The 19,829-nt window shown below is 32.9% G+C and overlaps 2 protein-coding genes and 1 long non-coding RNA gene across 5 annotated transcripts; 1 reads left to right on the forward strand and 2 right to left on the reverse strand.

Moving 5' to 3' along the window:
- Positions 1-1,136: 1,136 nt before the first annotated feature.
- LOC131596297 (uncharacterized) lies at positions 1,137-4,522 on the reverse strand. 3 transcript variants are annotated; one of them, XR_009282248.1, is made up of 6 exons: positions 4,257-4,522; positions 3,943-4,017; positions 3,662-3,721; positions 1,734-3,500; positions 1,579-1,635; positions 1,137-1,455 (listed from the first exon to the last, which is right to left on the reverse strand). It is a non-coding gene; the product is annotated as an uncharacterized LOC131596297 (long non-coding RNA). The 3 variants fall into 3 exon arrangements; XR_009282249.1 differs by having other exon boundaries at positions 1,137-1,635; positions 1,734-2,461; positions 3,458-3,500; positions 4,257-4,518; XR_009282247.1 differs by having other exon boundaries at positions 1,137-1,635.
- Positions 4,523-5,629: 1,107 nt separating this feature from the next.
- Positions 5,630-8,095, forward strand: LOC131598468 (probable receptor-like protein kinase At1g80640). Its single transcript, XM_058871064.1, has 9 exons — positions 5,630-5,691; positions 5,796-5,934; positions 6,013-6,145; positions 6,235-6,298; positions 6,502-6,598; positions 6,689-6,791; positions 7,233-7,351; positions 7,439-7,528; positions 7,625-8,095. Exons 1-9 carry the CDS (start codon positions 5,630-5,632, stop codon positions 7,778-7,780), a joined length of 963 nt encoding a protein of 320 aa, XP_058727047.1. The 3' UTR covers positions 7,781-8,095.
- Positions 8,096-8,140: 45 nt separating this feature from the next.
- LOC131596296 (aspartate aminotransferase P2, mitochondrial-like) lies at positions 8,141-11,741 on the reverse strand. Its single transcript, XM_058868906.1, has 11 exons — positions 11,549-11,741; positions 11,430-11,471; positions 10,962-11,156; positions 10,773-10,811; positions 10,596-10,685; positions 10,429-10,534; positions 10,231-10,340; positions 10,006-10,149; positions 9,670-9,836; positions 9,011-9,275; positions 8,141-8,869 (listed from the first exon to the last, which is right to left on the reverse strand). Exons 1-11 carry the CDS (start codon positions 11,618-11,620, stop codon positions 8,738-8,740), a joined length of 1,362 nt encoding a protein of 453 aa, XP_058724889.1. The 5' UTR covers positions 11,621-11,741; the 3' UTR covers positions 8,141-8,737.
- Between the last annotated feature and the right edge of the window lie 8,088 nt (positions 11,742-19,829).

Consider the following 19,829-nt stretch of genomic DNA (forward strand, 5'->3'; position numbering starts at 1 on the left):
TAAGATCTATATGTTTATTTTTTCCTATTATATTTTATCGTAAAATCAATATAAAATTAGATATTTATTGTACAAGAAACTAACTATTCACTTTTGAATGTTGTTTTAAGATAGTTATTTTTCATTAATAATTTATTTTATATGTGCGTAGTGTAAATTAAATTTACTTTATATATATATATAGTAACTCTCAGGTTATATGATGATTTATATGTGCGTAGTGTTTTTACGATGATTTTGGTTTATCGTTGTAAGTTTTTTAACTAATCGTGTCACGTTACAAATTTTAAAATGTTATTTGTTTGTTTAGAAGTTGAATAAAATGGTTAAATTATGAAGAGACAAATTTGTCTTTTTTGACATGTATTTTTCAAAAAAGGGAAGGACAAAATTGTAAGAGTGGTGAGCCTCTTCATTAATTGTTTGATAGTAGATAGATAAGAAGGGAGAAAAGTAGTTTGTACATATTCAAGGCAAAATCGGAAGTTTGGTCGATTGATTAGTAATAGATAGATAGTTGATTTCAAAGACTTCTACAAACTCCATCTATTATGCACTACCAATTTTTTTAGTTCACTTTATGCAGAGAAATAAGTAGAAATTATCCCAATAGTCGTTGATATGAAAACTATAAATTTTCACTTATATGAAAGGAAAAAAGGAAATAAGTTTATTCCTTAGTTTTAATACACATATGTCATCTTCTTATATTACTGAATATGAATGTGTGAGATCACCATCATGGCACACACAATAGAACTATATGGAACACTACACCATAGATTACAATAACCACAAAGTAAGCATATCAGCCATGTTCATCAATGATATAGAGCAGAGAGACACTACAAAGGTTTAATTTACTTTTTAATATTATAAAAGAATAATTTGTTTGCCATTTCATGTAACACTCAATCTCTATTTTATATCTACATAAATACATAAATGAAAAGTAACTTCAAAATATAACAATTATAAATTTAAAGGAATAATGTTGTTGGTTGGAACCTAACTTTGTACATGGAACTACACTTTTTCAACCATAGCAACCATTATAATCATTTGCAGAACCTATATAGCATCAAAAATTGGATATAATATATCGCAACATTCAATCTTCACTTAGCCATAGAATATGAATAATTAAAAACTGCTTTAACATGATTTGCAAGTTCTCTATTGTATCCATCAATCACATGCTTTTCAGTGTAAGATACTTCTAAACATGGTTCCAATTATCTCCTTTGAACACTTTCAAAGTCTATTTACTTGATGCAAGTTCTGGTATCGGAATGTTGGGACTAAAGCCTTCATCAATCACTTAGAAAATAGTAGAAGAACATGAAGCATTGAACAATTTCACATCAATAACTCTATAAAAAGTAAATCTTCCATCAACCTATAATAAGCATCTTTAGATACTATTTCAGCATGATTGTTGCAGTGTTGCTATACCTGAGAAAAAATTCAGAGCCCAAAAATATAAAAACCGGTGAGACTTGTAGAAAGAAGAAGAACAATTGCAATGAAGGAAGGAGACATAGGTGAATGTGTAGCTTGTGTCGGTTTGATCCATACATTGTGCCTTTACATTGCAGACCTTAGAAGTAGTTTCACCTTAAAAAAAAAGACATTCTGCAAATTTTCAGACAATAATAAGCACATTAAATTTTGGTACTAAAATCAAATAATTAAAATTGGATTTCACAAAAAAAATGAAATTTGATACTAACCTTTACTTTTTACATGATGAAAAACCTTTTCAAACTCAAATTCTTCCTTAATCTCTCTAAATTTAACTCAAATTCTCATAATTTATTTTCTTCTATGTCAAAGGATTCATTCAAATTCTATAAAACAAACTAATGCTTTTGTTAGGGACCAAATTGTAGTGTATTTCATATCTTTTTATTGGTCCCTTTAATCACTTTTTGATGCAAATCACATGTTTTAATCACACATTATGCAAATATGTAATTTTTCTTGTTCTTATTTGAAGTGAGTAGGTATTTCACATTTTTTTTGCTAGTTTTGTAGATTTGTTAATCTCAAGAGTTGTTTTGAGGAATGATAAAGTGGTGGCAAGCAAAGAAGTCAAGAAATCAAGCCAAGGAGTGACAAAGCACTCAGGACGCGCCGCAAACATCTATTGGCGCCGCGAACTGAGTCAATTTCCAAAGTCTCCAAGTCAGCTCAGTTGGCGCCGTGTCCTCCTATTGGCGCCGCAAACTGAGCGATTTCAGCATGTGCGTTTTGATGTTTCAAATCTGACTTTTATGAGGCATATGATGTGGTGGCGTGAAAGACAACAAGCAAGCACTTTTGGGGCTATTATCTTCTATTGGGTGTTAAGAGAGGCAAAGAAAACAACAATCATTTCTTTTGTCTTATTAGAAAACCAAATTGTGTATTGAATATATCTCTCTAGTTTTCAAGGAGAAACGATTATTCATTCCATATTCTGCAAAAAAACAATAGAGAGCAAAGTGAGATTAAGAGCAAAAACGAAAATCACTATTCTTGAGAGTTTGTAACCATGGCTTTGAGGAGCTAACTCCATTTCTTTGTCAAGATTAGAGGTAGCCATTCCATATTCTCTATGTATTCTTCTTAAACACTTGTGTATGTGAATCCTATTGAATGAATGTAGAATGTTTCTTTTGCATTGAACTCATATCATTGGTTTATATTATTGTAGAAATAGGTAATATAAATTATGTCCTAAAGATTCATTCAAATGATTTATAAATCCTAGACATAGGTTTATATAGTTGTTTTTCTATTAAGTGTTGATAAGAAAGATTGTTAGAATGGGTTTTTGAGTTAAGAAATTGCCAAAGATTTATTTTATCAAGCATCACAATACTACTTAGACATAAGAGTATTGAGAGGACACTAGATTATTCATGATATTAGATTTCACATACTTGGTTTGAGATAATACTTGAGTTTGGAATGGTGAGCCCTAATCTTGGCAAAGTTCATTTTTAATTGAGAAAACCAACTTTTTACTATCTTACTTATGCTTAGAAAGTCAAGAACAATTTCAAACAAACCAAACCAAACCACCTTTATTTATCAAACTTGAAACGATTGAAACTATAGAACGGCGGTAATATCACCCAATCTCTGTGGATACGATACAAAAATATTTGCCGGAAAAATACTTTTCAACAGCTTTATGAATAACAAAATGAAATTTTTAACGTTCGGAATTTCAATTCATACATCAAAATATAATCGAATATCCAACTAACAACAATAGCACTAATACTACCTTTGATATTCATTCTGAATCAAACAAAATCATGTGTATATTTGAGTTTGTACAATCACATCCTCTTATAATTGTTTGATGATATGCAGGAAAAAACACATTAAATAAAAGTATTGGAATGCTATACCAGATTGTTAACTATAGGAACATTTTCCATAACACAGTTGGTATAAAAAATACCTAACAAAGAAGACTGCATGGTTCAGTTCTAATACCAAGCTCCCTGTATCAACAAAAAATTTAAATAAGTGTCATTAAATGTAAGCATATAATACAACCAAGTGCAGCTGAATCTTACAGGTACATCAAATTATCGCTTGGAATAACTCCAAATTAAAGAGACAAATAAACACCAAATTAACAAAAAAAAGTGGAAAAAACCACCTGATTGTTTTGCTTGATAATATTTATGTCCATCTCCTTACTTATATCGTTGTTCTCAATCTATATTGAGCATGAAGAAATGATCAAAAGTTAAAAACAAATGAATAATATTAATAAATCATTATAAAATCATTTAAATGTAGATAGTTACAGTGTTGTTAAAGGAATAATATACAACTCTTTCAAGTTGTAGAAACAGAAAGGTGATAGTCTGATAGATATGAGAAACTACACTATTGGATACAAAATCAAAATGTAACAAAAAATAGCACTAATACTACCTTGCCCATTTGAAGTATAGAAAAACCTCCAATGAAAAGATCTGGATGTGCCCCGAATAAATACAATCATTTTACCTGTAAATGAGAACAAAATAAGGGTTTCATAGACAAACAAAACTGATTATGGTTTTTTGATGGAAACCCTAAAAATCGAAAAATCATATTAAAAAGGATTAGGAACACAAAACCGAAATTAGTGTCTTCCAGATCCTTCAAAACCGATCTACATGTAAAGTGAAAATAAAGTATCTAAAGTAGAACCTGAGAAAGAGAAGATGAACAAAATCAATAGAGTGAAAGGAAAAGAGAAATACCTGTGTTACATCTGAAACTGGTGGTTATCGTTAGGTCCTGCGCGGTGGAGTGGAAAAAGAAACAGAAACGTTGACGGCATATGTGTGATGGTCGTAAGTAGGATTGGAGGAAGGGGCTGCGATATTGTTAGGGTTTGAAGAGAGGATAAGAAGAGATTGGGGAATGTAAGGGAAGAAGAGGGAACGGGAAAGAGAGAAAGAAAAAGAGAATTTGAATCTAGAAAGAAAGAGAAGCTACGAAATGATTTTGATGGGTAAGTGTGCATTGAAGGACAGGACACGTGTAATGGTTTGAGTTGATATAAAATGGAAAAATATTTTGGGTTTATCAAGAGACAAAAATGCCCTTTTTACAATGTAATTTTTAAAAGAGGGAAGGGCAAAGTTGGAAGGGTAGTGTGCCTCTTGTTTGATTGCTTGATAGTAGACTAGATTGAAGAATTTTTAACATCTGAAACAACATGTCACAAGAGATGTCAAGACATCAAATATCAGGATATCACGCAGAGAATTAAGTAAGTTTGTTACAGTTCTGTTTTAATTAGTGCATAATATTCTAGGAATATTATGCACAATATGTGGCGTGATTACGAAGGCATTGTAAAGGTCCAAGAGCTAAGGAGAATAGACAGAAGAGGACCTTAATTGTAGCGCAAGAAAAGCTACAAGTTTGTTACCTGCGGAAGCTGATTTGCTGCAGAAGTTTGTTACAGCTTATACTGTTATTTTGAAGGCCCAAATCCAGTTGGGATGTTAGGTTATAAATAAGCAGTTGTAACCTAGTTTTAGCAAGCTAGCCAGTTTTAGAAATATGTAATCTTTAGGGTTAGCCGTGTGAGGTGAACCATCCGGATTGTGGGATGGTCACCATGTTTACCTCGAAGCCCGTAGGCAAGAGGTTTGTTTACTCACTCAGAAGCTGTGAAGTAATGAGGGGAGTTTTATCTTGGAAGAAGCTGTGAAGCAATTCCAAGTAAGGTGCCACGTGTATGACAAGTATTTTTGTATCTTGTTCCTTGAAGATGGTGTTTCTTCAAGATGTATTTTGAGAGCCAAGACGTTGATGCATGTGTTGTGTATCTGGTAGACATCACTGAGGTGATTTAAAGTGAGCTGCGTGTTCATATCTAAGGTAGGAGTAGATACGATATAGGTTTAACTATCTTAGGTAGAGAGGTCATTAGGTAGTTCGATTAAGTGAGGAGGAGTAAATAGGGAAGGTTGAAACTCTGAATTAATGCTACTAATAGTGAACTTCATTCTTGGCTTGGTATGCCCCCAGATGTAGGATGAGCAGAACTTGGTAAACAATTCCTTGTGTTATTTATGTTTCTGCACTACTTTATATTTCTCCCTACCTTTTCTATTTTATGATGTCGAATCAGATACTACGACATACTGAATCTGACGTTCACCAGAATTTTTCAATCGTCATGTTAGTGACTCTCAGGTGGATGAAAGTGGTGCCGTTGAAGATTGATCTTTTTTGTTTGACGATTATGTGATAATACACTTCAGTTGAAAGACAATTTGATTAAGAGATATAAATTTCAAGGAAAGTAACATCTTAGGGGAGGGTGGTTTTGGATGTGTTTGCAAGGCTAGTTTGGATGATAATTTGGTGGTTGCTATCAAGAGGTTGAATTGTGAATGTCAGTATGCAGAAAGAGAGTATGAGGTGAGTTAATTTATGATAATAATCTCTTCATTTTTGCTATAAAAAGTTGTGTTGATGAATAGTTGGATGAATTTGCAGAATGAAGTTGAATTGTTAAGTGAAATTCAACATCCAAATGTGATTTCTTTACTTGGTTGTGGAAGTCATGAGGATTCAAGGTTTATTATCTATGAGTTGATGCAAAATGGATCATTGGAAACTCAATTACATGGTAAAAAAATATTGTTTATAGTAATGTTTTTGTTTGATTGAAATGAGTTAAAACTAATCACTTTCTTTCCAAATTTTGATTATGTGAAGGACCTTCTCATGGCTCTGCATTGACATGGCATATGAGAATGAAGATTGCTCTTGACACAGCAAGGTGATTGACCACTAACGACTCCTCTAAAAAAAGTGTGTCCATTTCAGTGTCGGACACCGGCACGTCACTGTCACTTATGTTTCAATATTGTGTCTGGTGTCTGTGCTTCATATATTGACCTTGATTAATCAATTCTCCATTGCTTTCTATTGTATTTTTATTAACATATGCTAGTATTGATTAATGTTAAATTTGTTAATCAGAGGCTTAAAGTATCTGCATGAGCATTGTTACCCTGCAGTGATCCATAGAGATCTAAAATCTTCTAATATTCTTTTGGATGCAAACTTCAATGCCAAGGTAAAAAAAAAGTTGAAATTGGTGAATTACTTTTCTTATATTGCTATACATTTATGATGTTCACTGTGTGACTCTTGTTGATGAATTCAGCTTTCTGATTTTGGTCTTGCAATAATTGATGGGTCCCAAAACAAGAATAACATCAAGCTTTCAGGCACATTGGGGTATGTAGCACCAGAGTATCTCTTAGATGGTATGACAACTCAACTTAGTACAATTTCAATGCTGCATATGCATTGGTCACACTACTTGATAATATCAATGATTAATTAATAATGGTACTATATAGTTAAATATATTTCAACTGACCAGATCCAAGATGTTGCTTTTTGTCAGTGATAACAAGATATTAATATTAATAGTCTCGATAATAATAGTAATAATGAAGAAAAATAAACAATATCTTGAGAGTAGGGACTAAAATTTGTTCATAATACTACTGTGACAGCATGCAGCAGTGAGGTGGAATTGATTCTTGTCTGAAAGATAGGAAACATTTAATAATTTCAGTTGAAATTTAATTTTAGTTTTTAAGAGATTTTTGTGAATTATATAGTAATATTATCACATCTGCAATGATTCTTCAATGGAAAAACTTGAATTATTTACTGAGGAAATTGCATTCTTTTTACAGGTAAATTGACTGATAAAAGTGATGTATATGCTTTTGGAGTTGTGCTTCTTGAGCTTCTATTAGGAAGGAAGCCTGTGGAAAAACTGAGTTCATCTCAATGCCAATCTATTGTCACATGGGTATGAAATATGAATTGTTTGATCGAATTAGATCATAGGGTTGATATGAGATATGAATGACAATAATCTGTTTTCTGATGTTTGCAGGCAATGCCACAGCTCACAGACAGATCCAAACTTCCAAACATTGTGGATAATGTGATTAAGAACACAATGGATCCTAAACACTTATTCCAGGTTTGAGAATCTAGGAGTTCACTCTAAATCTTCAATGTTTTTGCGGCGTGTTATTCTGATAAACTGCAACCTGAACTTTATGTGCTTTATTTATAGGTTGCTGCTGTGGCTGTATTATGTGTGCAACCAGAGCCATGTTACCGTCCGTTGATTGCAGATGTTCTACACTCCCTTATCCCTCTCGTACCGGTTGAGCTTGGAGGAACTCTCAGAGTTTCACAAGTGACACATCAACCTCCAAATTCTAGTTAACATCGTAACCATCGATTTCAGACAACATTCTTGTGTTGAGAATCCAGGCCGTGTTTTCATGATGCTGCCAAACCAGTGATGCTTTCTCAAAGGTCGACAGATTCGAGACCACATTGTTCATTAATAATAATACATGTGGTCTAGGAGTTTGGCAACGAAGCATAGACACATTCATAAGGAAAAAGGGTTAGGCCTATATGATTGAAGACCTTGGGACTGTTAATGATAAATGCAAAGAAGATTTTAATTTCGATTTCATGAATATAGTTGTGTATAGTGCAGTGATTTTGTGTAACAATGTATTGGTCAGAAAGGATCTGATTATCTTTCACTACCTCTTTTGACTGTATGTAATTCAATAAACTGGGTTACAAATAATTCAGAGAAACTGTTAGTTATTCTTCTAAGGTCACTTGTTCTGTGTTTTCTTTCCAAGGGGTTGCGCTAAAAGGGAATTAACTTGTCCCAATCTAATATCATTAAACCGACCATCAATTCTGTTAAGAAACTTGCGCATGACTCGTAACAAAAAATGCAGTTGAGGAAATCACACATTCATCTCACAATTTAAGTATGATACATCATATTTACGTGAATGCATGATATTTAATGCGAGTGAATAATTTATGTTTATAGAAAGACTCAAGTGTTTCGACCCTCAACCCATGTCATCTATCGGCGTTTGTGTTGGAAATTTAGAAGAACAAATAATGTCAAATGATTGACTGCAGTAGAGTTACAACAATAAAAAACATGCTATAAATGTATACATCGACACTTTAATTCAACTTATTTAAGGTTACAACAGAACTCCCAAAGGGGCTATCAGGTACATATGTATGAAAAATAAATCAATGCATACATAGTAGAATTATTGTCATGTGTGCCGATCACTATGATTTGGTATAATACTCACCAAAAATATATGCTTGCTTCAAAAGCACGTCTCACCGAGTTTCAGCTGACATTATGATAAGAATCGATAATAGCTTCTGCAAGGTATTCACTTTTGGCCAGCGACAACCCTGCCAGGGAAATCCTTCCATCCTTTGTCATGTATATATGCCACTTATTTGTCATATTGTCACTCTGATAAGACAAAAGATACAACAAAGTCAACACCGCAATACATTAATTACAAATTCATTATGTAGATGGAGCCGTCGAAGAAATCAGACTAAAGATAATGAACAAAAGCCATAAGTTGATCAAATGAAAGAAATCAATAACCTGGTTCTTGTTCAAGCCTGTGAATGAGAACATGCCTATCTGCTTTAGTATGAACGACCAATCCTTTCCACTCTTGTCTTTTGAAGAAATACTATCATATAGCGCCTGTCTAACAGTTTTTATCCTTCCAGCCATCATTTCCATCTCTGCCTTCCATTCACCGAAGAGAGTTGGATCCCCAACAATATTAGCAACAATTCTAGCCCCGTGAACAGGTGGATTGGAGTACATTGGTCGAGCGAGCCTTTTCAATTGGCTCTTCACCCTGAAATAAGTAGTTATCAAATTGTTGATCAGACAGAACGTTTACCGTAGCATATTATTGCGTTGGTCAAGTTGAATATAGATAATAGGTGCTCGTGTATTAGATGAGAGAGATTTCAAAGAAGTCAATTAGTAAAAGTGCATTTTAACTTTCTCAGGAAGTGATTATTGGAGAGACTCAGCGATTACAAAATTATTTCAACTGTTATGTACCTACAAACGCTTATTGTGAAGATTATTCGGAATGACTCTTGATAAAACGAACTTTTAACATTTCTAGAAAAGGAATCAAAATGCATGAAAATTGAAAAGAGAAGAGTAGACAAATTCAATCTTTTTCTTAGAAGTGTGCATTCAATTTCAAATATGAGAAAGCACCGCACAATTTACAGTACCTTACTGCAGATTCTGGTGATGAGGAAATGACATTGATAGCTCCAACCCTTTCAGCATACAGACCGAGATTTTTACTGTATGACTGAGCTACAAAAACCTCCATGCCACGTGACACAAACAATCTCACAGATGCTGCATCTTCATCTAGGCTTCCACTAGCAAACCCCTGAAATTTCAATGCAGATTAGTATGTCGTAAGATATATTCAAGATTACTGCACAATATCATTTGCTGTACTGTTTGTTTATCATAGTTTCAAATTTGTTGATGGTGTTTTAACATGCTATCCAGAAATTTACTAAAACGATAGCTCATTTACCCAAAAGATTGTGTACCTGGTAAGCAACATCGAAAAATGGAAAGTGGTTCTTCTGTTGAATTACATCAGCTATTTTTTCCCACTGTTCTGGTGTTGGATCAATACCAGTAGGGTTATGAGCACATCCATGAAGTAACACAAAAGTTCCTTCGGGAGCTGACTGTAAAAACGGAAAACAGGTACAATTAGATAGAGTTCGATTTTATTTAGAATTGAGTGAATATCTTCTTCAGGATGTAACCTTGATATCTTCTATCATGCCCTCAAAATCCAATCCAACTGTCTTGGGATCATAGTATCGGTACTCAGACCATGGTACTCTGGCATCGTTGAAAATATTCTTGTGATTACCTACAAAAAAAAAGTTAAGCATGATATATGAATTCCCTCGAAACAATTATCATGACCAAATTAAATAGAGAAAGGAAAAAATGCACACCCCACGTAGGATTTGATATCAAAACTTTGGCCTCAGGGAAATATCGTTCTATAAAAGCAAGCAAATATATTAAAAGAAAAGAACAAAAAAACGATTTCTTTCTATGCTCACAGCCAATAAATGTTACATCCTTCAAAACAATCATATTTTCTGAATCGAGTACATACTCTTTGCTGTTTGATTGCTGGGTTGTCTGCTCCGAGTAACAATTCTGCAGTTGCCTTGTTAAATGCGGCCAAACCTTCAATAGGGAGATACTGCATTTCCAAGATAAATCACAGTCAACAATCAAAATTCAACAGTTTTAAGCCACAAATAATCGCATACGACCTAAAGAAAATTACCTCTTTGTTGTCCCCTCTCTCCAGCATAAGATTCTCTGCCTACAAAACAAGAATTTCATCAAAATCAATATTGACTACTCAATTGAAAAAACAGTCATCAGGTCTGTGAACAAAGGTGAAACTAGAAATCGATATACGACATGGGTAACGCGCAAACTATAAAAAAAATAAATACATTGCATCAAATACCTTTTTCACAACATTAAGCACATACGGCTGTAATTCTTCCGTTCTATACGCCCCAACTCCAAGATTGAGCTTAACATCGCTCGTATCCGCTCTAAATGCTTCGGAAACACCAAGAATCGGATCAGGAGGAGCCATCGGTATACCCTCAAACCGAGAAACATTAACCGCAGCAACCATAGAGATCCGGCCAGAAGACTGAATCAACAAAACCAACATGCATAAGATAAAAAACACACATACAATCACACAATGAAAATGATCATGGTACTAGCAACTATCCACCTCCTAATTAACCACTTTCAATATCAATTTCAAAACTTTTCTTCAATCAATCAATACCCAATAACAGTCCTACTCAATTGATCCTAAACTAATAACATATTTGAAAAAAATTGAAACTTTAAATGATAATAAGCTTAGTTACTGATGAACACTATACACACACACCCTTTTGTTGATGAAAACTACCTGGCTAAATCTCAAACCGTTGCTTCGAATTTTGGCCTTTCCCTGTTAAAAAACAAATCTTTTGATTAAATCATGAAAAGGATAAGGATGAATCATGTGGAAGAGTGAGAAAGAGTTACCTTGATGGTGGTTTCATGCAATGGAAGTGAAGCAGAGCGTGAAGCTGCTACAGAGAGTACTGAAGAAGCCATTTTTTGTGCAGAGGAAAAAAACAATGCAAAAGGAAAATGCGGAATGGTTGGTTTTGTTTTTGTAGTAAAGATTTGGGATGAGACGAAACGAGTGATAGTGAGACCGTGGTTTCTATGGGCGACGACAACTACGAAGTGGTTTTATAAACGACAATGTTTTTGAGATCACTTTTTAATAAAGATAATAAATAACGATTCTTGTAAAACAAAATAAAATTATATTAAAAAAAATCTGTTTCATTGAATAATCGATTTATAAAAGGATAAAAGAGATAAATATGTTATCCATCTTTATAAATATAGTAATTTTCAATTTTAGTTTCAGTAATAATTTTTTCAATGATTGGTCGCTACAAAATTTTTCATCCATATTTTCAGTCTCCAACGTTAAAACTTACTAACGGCTGATGACGTGTCTTGACAGGTGAAAAAAAAAATTTTAACTTAAGCTTTCGCAGTGTATGCGTGGAATTAAGTAGTAAACATTTTGTTATCAATTCCAAATCAAGAAGTCCCAAATGTAAAACCCTTACATTTTCGAAGGTGGTCTCTGAGTTCTTCTTCACCAAAACAAATAGTTGTGGTCCCTCATTTCTAAGGCGCCCGCGAAAGCTGTGATCCCAAGTTAGTCCTACTTGCTTTATCAATTTGTCTTGGTTGTTGAGTTTTCGCATTTGTATATAGGATTTCATTTGTTTTCATCTGTCCCACATAGTTTGTCTTATGTAATTTAGGATTTTGTAGTTAGCTTTTAATATGTAATGTCAAATTTACCCTATGAAATACTTACAATTTATAGGAAATGGAGTTACTTAAGGTGCTATTTTATACCAAGGTTCGTTTTGTAAAGGACCTGGATCTGAGGTACGAGGTGGTGATGTATACGCAATCAAGGGGCAAGATTTGGATTACTAGTCGTACTTTGAAGCACGTGGCCTACTTAAGGTAATGGACTCATCCTTTAATGTTGATCAAGTGAAAATGTGGTGGAAAAGTGGAGATGGTTTACTTGAAAATGATCTAAAACCATTTACAAATGATGAAGATGCATTGATGTTAACTACAGTTGTTGAGCAGAAAAACTGTGATGGTGAAATATATATAGAGGAAAAACCCTCAACAGATGAAATGGCATACATGGAGAAGCTAATGGATAAACAAAAGGGACATGATGTTGAGGACAATGATGAGGAGAGTGATGAGGATCAAAGGGATGAAGGGTTAAGGGAGAATGTTGAAGCCAATGTTACAAGTGAAGCACCTAGAAGGGTGAATGTTGACGGTAATGTTACAAGTGAAGCACCTATAAGGTTTACTACTGTATGGTATGTTGATGTAACAAGTTTTATGCACTGTTGTGAAATGGTATGTTGTCAGAGTATGCATTGTTTTCAAATTATGTTATTTTGGATGTACCAAATACATATCCAAACTATATCAAATTATATTTAAAACTTTAGCCAAATTATATCCAAACTGTAGTATAAACCAGCATAAATGTGCTAATTGTGAAACTTTAGCCAAATTATGATCAAACTGTATCAAATTACATTCTAAGTTGTTACATTTCAACATAACCAAAAGCAATCACAATATTTCATGCCAAAACCAAGAACAAAGTGTTAATTAAGTGACAAAATCAATTTTCTCATTGCATTCCAACATATGTTACTGATTAAACTCAACTTACATTAAATCACATTAAAACACATGTAATGTATACTATCAACACTTACAATCTTTCAGGAGAGAAAAACATTGACAATTACAGAAATGACAATACACAACATTTTTTATTTCCATTACGTTTCTCCAATTTCAATATGCTCTTCAAAATCTTGTTCTTCTTTCTTCATTCTTTGAACATCTCCTTCATGTAGCCCATAGAGGCCATAACTTCGACCTCTGAGTTCATCAAGCTTGCATCTTCATTTGTAGATTTTGCTCCATAGTCTTCATCCCATATGAACAAATCGCACGTGTGAGGGGTCCTCCAGAAAGGACGTCTCCAAAACAATCCTCCTTTGTTAGGCCCTTTCTTGCATTGATAGGAGACCATATGGACTTAGCACCCACAAAACTTACCAATTCATGCATTAACAGATGAAGAATACATTTTCAGACTTGAAACTGTAACGAAATCACGACTTAACAGATGAAGAAGACGATGCTTCAATGGCTAGAAGAATTTAGCATTGGTTCACGATGGCTAGACGAAATTAGGGTTGGGGAACAACAAATGTTATACATAAGCTTTAACATAAATACGTGAGAAGAACAAAAGAGGGAACTACCAACATGTCTAGCTAATAAATTAAAAAATCAAACTTTTTTCCACCAGTTAAGACACGTCATTAGCCGTTAGAGAGTTTTAACATTGGCGAATAATAATGTGGATGGAAAATTTTCTAGGGACCAATCTTTGAAGGAAAATTTTATAGGGACTAAAAGTGAAAACTGTTATATTTATAGGGACCAATAACATATTTAACCATTTATTAAAGGGTTAATGAACTTTTTGGTCCCTCTAAATATCTCAAACTTCGTTTTTAGTCCCTCTAAAATTTTCCTTCAAAGAATTGTCCTCCTAAAATTTTAAATTTCAACTTTTGGTCCCTCATACAATTTAGCGACGGTTTTTAGCAACGATTTTAGCCGTTTTTTTATTTTAGCGACGGAATTAGAGACCATTTTAGCTACGATTTTGTCATGAGGGACCAAAAGTTAAAATTTATAATTTTAGGAGGACCATTCTTTGAAGGAAATTTTAGAAGGACTAAAAACGTAGTTTGAGATATTCAGACAGAGCAAAAAGTTCATTAACCCTTTATTAAATATTCCACTTATCTTATATTTTAGAAGAATAAATAAATTTTATTTTATAAATAAGACACTATATCATAGTAAAGATAATTATTACAAAATTTATTGGCATTCTAGTAAATTTATAATAAGGCTAACAAGAACCAAATTAATTTAATTAAAAATAATTTAAAATTCGATTTGATGTCGTGATTTATGAGAGACTTTTGACAAACTTTCAACGCTATAAATAGAACCTATCTACATCAAGGGATTGTAACTGGTGTATGAGTATATAAGAGAATTTAATTCATATGCTTCAGGATTCCTTCTATGCAACACCGATATGGATTAAAATTGTCCCTTATAATATAATGACTCACTTTTACTCTTTGTCTTACATGGATTGAATGGCTTATAATCTTAAAGGAAATATTAGGGATTCGCACAAAGACTGCTAGACGTCAATATTGATGATAAGCTCTCTTTGAAAAAGGCTTTTGGTGACCTAAAAACCCGATTGGACCAATCATGCATCTTGTAAAGGCAATCGAGGAAAGTGGACTTATGACGGTGCCTGCAAAAAGTCTACTTCCACGATAAAATGTGGTGGCTTGTTCAAGGACTAATTCGGAAATTGGCTAAGAGGATATGCACGGAAAAATTGTTCGGTGTGATACGTTTACTATAGAGATGTGTGCGACGTCATATGGGATTGAGATAGCTTGAAGTGAGAGAATTAAAAATATGGTGGTCGAGAGTGATTTTAAAATCTTAATAGATATGGTTAACCTAGAAACTAGAGATGTACAAAACTTCCTAACTTTAGTTCGTAGAATTATAGGGATTATTCAAATGAATTGACACATCAAGTTCAACCATACATGGCAGGAGGGAAATCGTGGTGCAAATTGAATAGCCAATTACAGTCTTACAATGAACAATAATGATTTCCTCATTCTTTTGAATCTCACGTCGAATAAGTTGGACGTTATTTTAGCTAATGGTAAAAATGGAGTCTCGATTCCTAGATGCATTAGATTAGTTCATTAGACTTTTGTTTATCTTCTGTAGATCATTATACCCTGTTTTGTAAAAAAAATGATTTGATAATTAATTCGTTGAATTTAGTACATAAATTAATTAAATTGAACTTAATTCAAAACTAAAGAATAAAATAAGTTAGTTGAACTTAAAATAGGTATCATAAATTTGCTAACAAAAACCCTTATATATAGACAAATGGCTTTTTGAATGACCCTTAGAAAATCAATGCGATTAGTTATTGTATGGTTGTAGAAGTTACATCACTTGCAATACCTTTTGCCCTTGATCTCCTCCTCTGGCGGGATTATGTGACCATTTAGTAGTTGATTATGCTTATCTTTGAACAGGTGATCAAATATTTGTTCAATTTTGTATTTCAAAGACATATTATATTATATCGTGAAGTGTTGTCCTTCCCTTTAGCAGACTTTAAGGCGTGACAAAAATATCATGTTTCTTTCACAATTTATTTACCCTAAAATTTGGTAAGCAAGCGTTAGTCCTCCAAAAACAACTATATTTTTGTTACTTACAAGATCGACTAGATTGATCATAGGACATGTGTTTAGTTTTGGTGTTATAATGTCTTTCTAATATACATTCTTATGATTGTTATGGCTAATTTATAAGTAACGACAATGCTTAAAACCAAATAAAGGCAGGTAAATAAAAGATTCTGACTCGAAGGTAAAGGAAATCTAAAAAGAATTTAGTAAAAATTGATAATTAAAGTAAAAGGTGGTGAATCATACGTAGATTCTCAGAAAACTCGTTTCTCGATATATGTTGATACTTTGAGCATTATTAAGTGTTTGTACATAATTGAACATACTAAAATCTAACACTAAGATTCTTAATTATATTAATTCGACCATAACGGTATTTTTCCTAATGGAATGCCACGTTTGTTGTTTGCATGTTTTTTGAATTCTGATGCCTCGACGCATCCTTTTTGGATAAGATCGATCGTTTGAATTTGAATCTTCTTTCTTTCAAGGCGCCAAACCAACTAACGTGACCGTCAAAGCAATCTATTTCGCAACCTCAAAAAGTATTCTATGTTTCATCTTTTTTTCGAGAATAACTCCCTCCGTCAATGTTCAACAAGATAGAACCAATCGCGAACTTGGTATTCGAACAACCTTCACAAGTTAAGCTTGAACTTCTCTTCGAAATAACTTTATTTGAACACTCTTTATTACAACTTAACACTTCTCAATCATCGAAATTCCAGTTAACACCGTCTCATTTGCTACTATATATGTTGTGGCATTGAATGGCATATTAGTGTCATGTTCCTCGATATCAATGATGGAGGCACACACTTATTCTCATTGTGGTCTTAATGATTTCCTAAACTCGGATAACTGTTATTCCCTCTTCTCCATGCTTCAATTCTGTTAAAGTGTTGTATTATTGAGTAGAGTCTTGTTTTGATCGTGCCTTAGCGTTAATTGACCCATTATGACCTCGGGTGTCTCGTTATGTATGCACGTTCTTACTCTTATATTAGACCATAATTGACCTAAAAATTTTGTATGGTAAAAATATAATAAATATGAGAGGAGCATAATATATATATATATATATATATATATATATATATATATATATATATATATATATATATATATATATATATATATATATATATATATATATATATATATATATATATATATATATATATATATATATATATATGGGGTGCTTATCTCACTTGATAAACTCCTAAATACAAAGCCTATTAAAAATTATATTGAAATAAATGTGTAAAAGTCTATGTAAGTTGCACTTCGTGAGATGTCATATAACCTCACCAAATACCGAAAACTATGATGGTTAAAAAATAAAGCAAGGAAAAAACAATTACCACTGCCTCAAAAAGGGCAATGCATTCCTTATAACATCACGAAATTACTCATCTTGGCGTCCTGTTCAAATCAATAGTAGAAATTGGTTAAAATTATTTCCACCAATTTGCAATACATATCGTATGATTAATAGCATGTTTGGATTGACTTTTGGAAGATCCAGAATCAATTCTAGAGGTGTAGAATTGATTTCGGGTGATTTTAAGGTGTTTGTTTTATCAAAAGTAGAATTGATTCTGCCTCCAAAATTGATTCTACTAGAAGCTAGAATTTGTAGCTTCTCTCTCCAGAATTGATTTTGGATAATTTTTACACTTAAATTTATTGTTCAACTCACTTTTCCATAAACGCATTCAAACATAAATCAATTACGCTAAACTCAATTTTATTAAAATCAATTCTATCAAACTCAATTCTGATATAATCAATTATATTTACCGTCAATCCAAACATATCATAAGATTAAAAAGTAATACTATTCTCCCATGTAACAAAAAAGTAAATACTATTCTACCATAAAAACAAGAAAAGAGCTATTTTTTCACATAAACAGAACCACTTTATTTGCCTTACGTCACATTCTTTTCTTATGTATATATTAAGTATAAAATAGAAAGTTGGTATAAATAATTATAAAAGACTTCTCAACATGAACATCTATTTTTAAGTTGTTTGTATTTTTTTCAATTTTCTATATATTTGTGAAGTGAAACCCGGCTGTTCAATACAATTTTTAGTTTTATATATAAAAAAAAAGTTTCATTATTCTCACAGCCCAATTGCAATCTGATGACATTTGATTTTTATTAGTTAGCAATAGAATCTCCATCAAGTATACGCAGCAAGAAGACGTTGTACTGTCGTAGTCTCTTTAGATCATGTGACACAATATACAAGAATCAAACTAATGATCTATTGAATTTGAGCAACAAATTTAAACGACTTGAATTGATTTTTATGTTAAGGTCCAGAGTCCAAACTTATCAAACACAAATTTTATTAGTTTAGATATCATTATTTTGTAATTTAACATTTTCCTCAAGAGACGTATTGTTATGATGCGTCGATATTTGAATTTATAGGTTTTAGAAAATTATTTAAATACATCTATTTTGGAGAAAATGTGTGAAAGGATTACATTGGTGTTCGAATTAACTTCAATTTTTGAAAATAATCTAAATTAATCTTGAAGAATAATAATCACACTCTTTGATTGATCACGTCTCTCGTTTTTCAGTCTTCACTCGAGTGAATTAATCACACATTGATTGCAAGATGATCCCGAAGAGAAAATATTTGAATGAAGAAAAAAAGAGATATAAGTTGTGAAAAGGAGAATGGAGGAAGAAGTGGTTAAATTCGCAGAGTAATCCCTACTTTCTATTTCTCAATTTCCCATTATGTTTACAATAATAGGGTACCTTCTTATTTATAGTTGAGTTTGCTTGTTCAACAAACAAACCGTAATTAATTAACACAACAAATACAGAAAACAAAATAATTGTTAAGTCTAACTTTGTCGAAATGCACTTCTTCGACAATAACATATTTTTACAACTACTTGCTATATTCGACTCTCAGTTGAATATAATTAATACAGACTCTGTCGAATACGGATTTAATGCAAAGAATTACATACTTAACACACCACCTAATTAATTGTGTCTAAGTTATCTACATTCGTCGTAGCTCTCATTCTTTTAAACAAATTGAATTGCACAACCTTCGTCATGATGTTTGCAATCTGATTCTCAGTTTTGCAGTGTTCCAAGTTTAGCTTCTTGTTTCCTACATGCTCTTAAAAATAACAAAACCTCATCTCGATGTGTGTTTGCTTCTTCCATGTGTTATCGGATTCTTATCCAGATTGATAGCTGACACACTGTCAATCTTCATGGTCATTTCTCCAAGATTCCTCCCTGTAATTTCTTCGACCAGATTCATAACATCCATGTTGCTTGACCTGTACATAGATAGGCAACTATGCACTTTGTTTCACACAATGATAGTGCTACCACTGGTTACTTTCTTGAGTTTCAAGCAACTTGTGCACCACCTAGCATAAACACATACCCACTTGTGAATTTTCTATCCTCAACATCACTACACCAACTTGTTGGCTGTAATTTCGATGCCCAAGAAGATGTGAGATGTTCTAGTGAAACTTAAGGAAATTTTGAGGTGAACAGGCTGATTTTGACAAGAAATTGGATGAGTTCGATTAAGACCCGATGAAGAGGTTGTTCTACCGGCAAGGTTGTGTCACACTAGTACTAGAAAGTTTTTAAAGTGATTTAGACTTGGCAATCGACAAGGATAAATTTGAAATTGGATGATAACTTCATTTTAGCCTTACATGTTCCTTAAGAAGGACAGATGGAGACTTATGAAAGACGGAGCGCGTGCAGACGAGAACGTGTCATCCTTTGGAGATTACCATTATTGTCGAAGTAGTATAAATAGGGGTCTTAGTAATTAGATTTGTG

Source organism: Vicia villosa, linkage group LG4 (assembly GCF_029867415.1).
Source record: "Vicia villosa cultivar HV-30 ecotype Madison, WI linkage group LG4, Vvil1.0, whole genome shotgun sequence".
Taxonomy (NCBI): Eukaryota; Viridiplantae; Streptophyta; class Magnoliopsida; order Fabales; family Fabaceae; genus Vicia; species Vicia villosa.

Coding starts and splice junctions, on each gene's coding strand:
- LOC131598468 (XM_058871064.1), top strand. CDS start 5,630: ATGTCGAATCAGATACTACGACATACTGAATCTGACGTTCACCAGAAT. Junction 6,146..6,234: donor ATTGGAAACTCAATTACATG/GTAAAAAAATAT, acceptor GATTATGTGAAG/GACCTTCTCATGGCTCTGCA. Junction 7,529..7,624: donor ATCCTAAACACTTATTCCAG/GTTTGAGAATCT, acceptor CTTTATTTATAG/GTTGCTGCTGTGGCTGTATT.
- LOC131596296 (XM_058868906.1), bottom strand. CDS start 11,620: ATGGCTTCTTCAGTACTCTCTGTAGCAGCTTCACGCTCTGCTTCACTT. Junction 11,472..11,548: donor TGCATGAAACCACCATCAAG/GTAACTCTTTCT, acceptor GTTTTTTAACAG/GGAAAGGCCAAAATTCGAAG. Junction 9,837..10,005: donor TTTTCGATGTTGCTTACCAG/GTACACAATCTT, acceptor TTGAAATTTCAG/GGGTTTGCTAGTGGAAGCCT.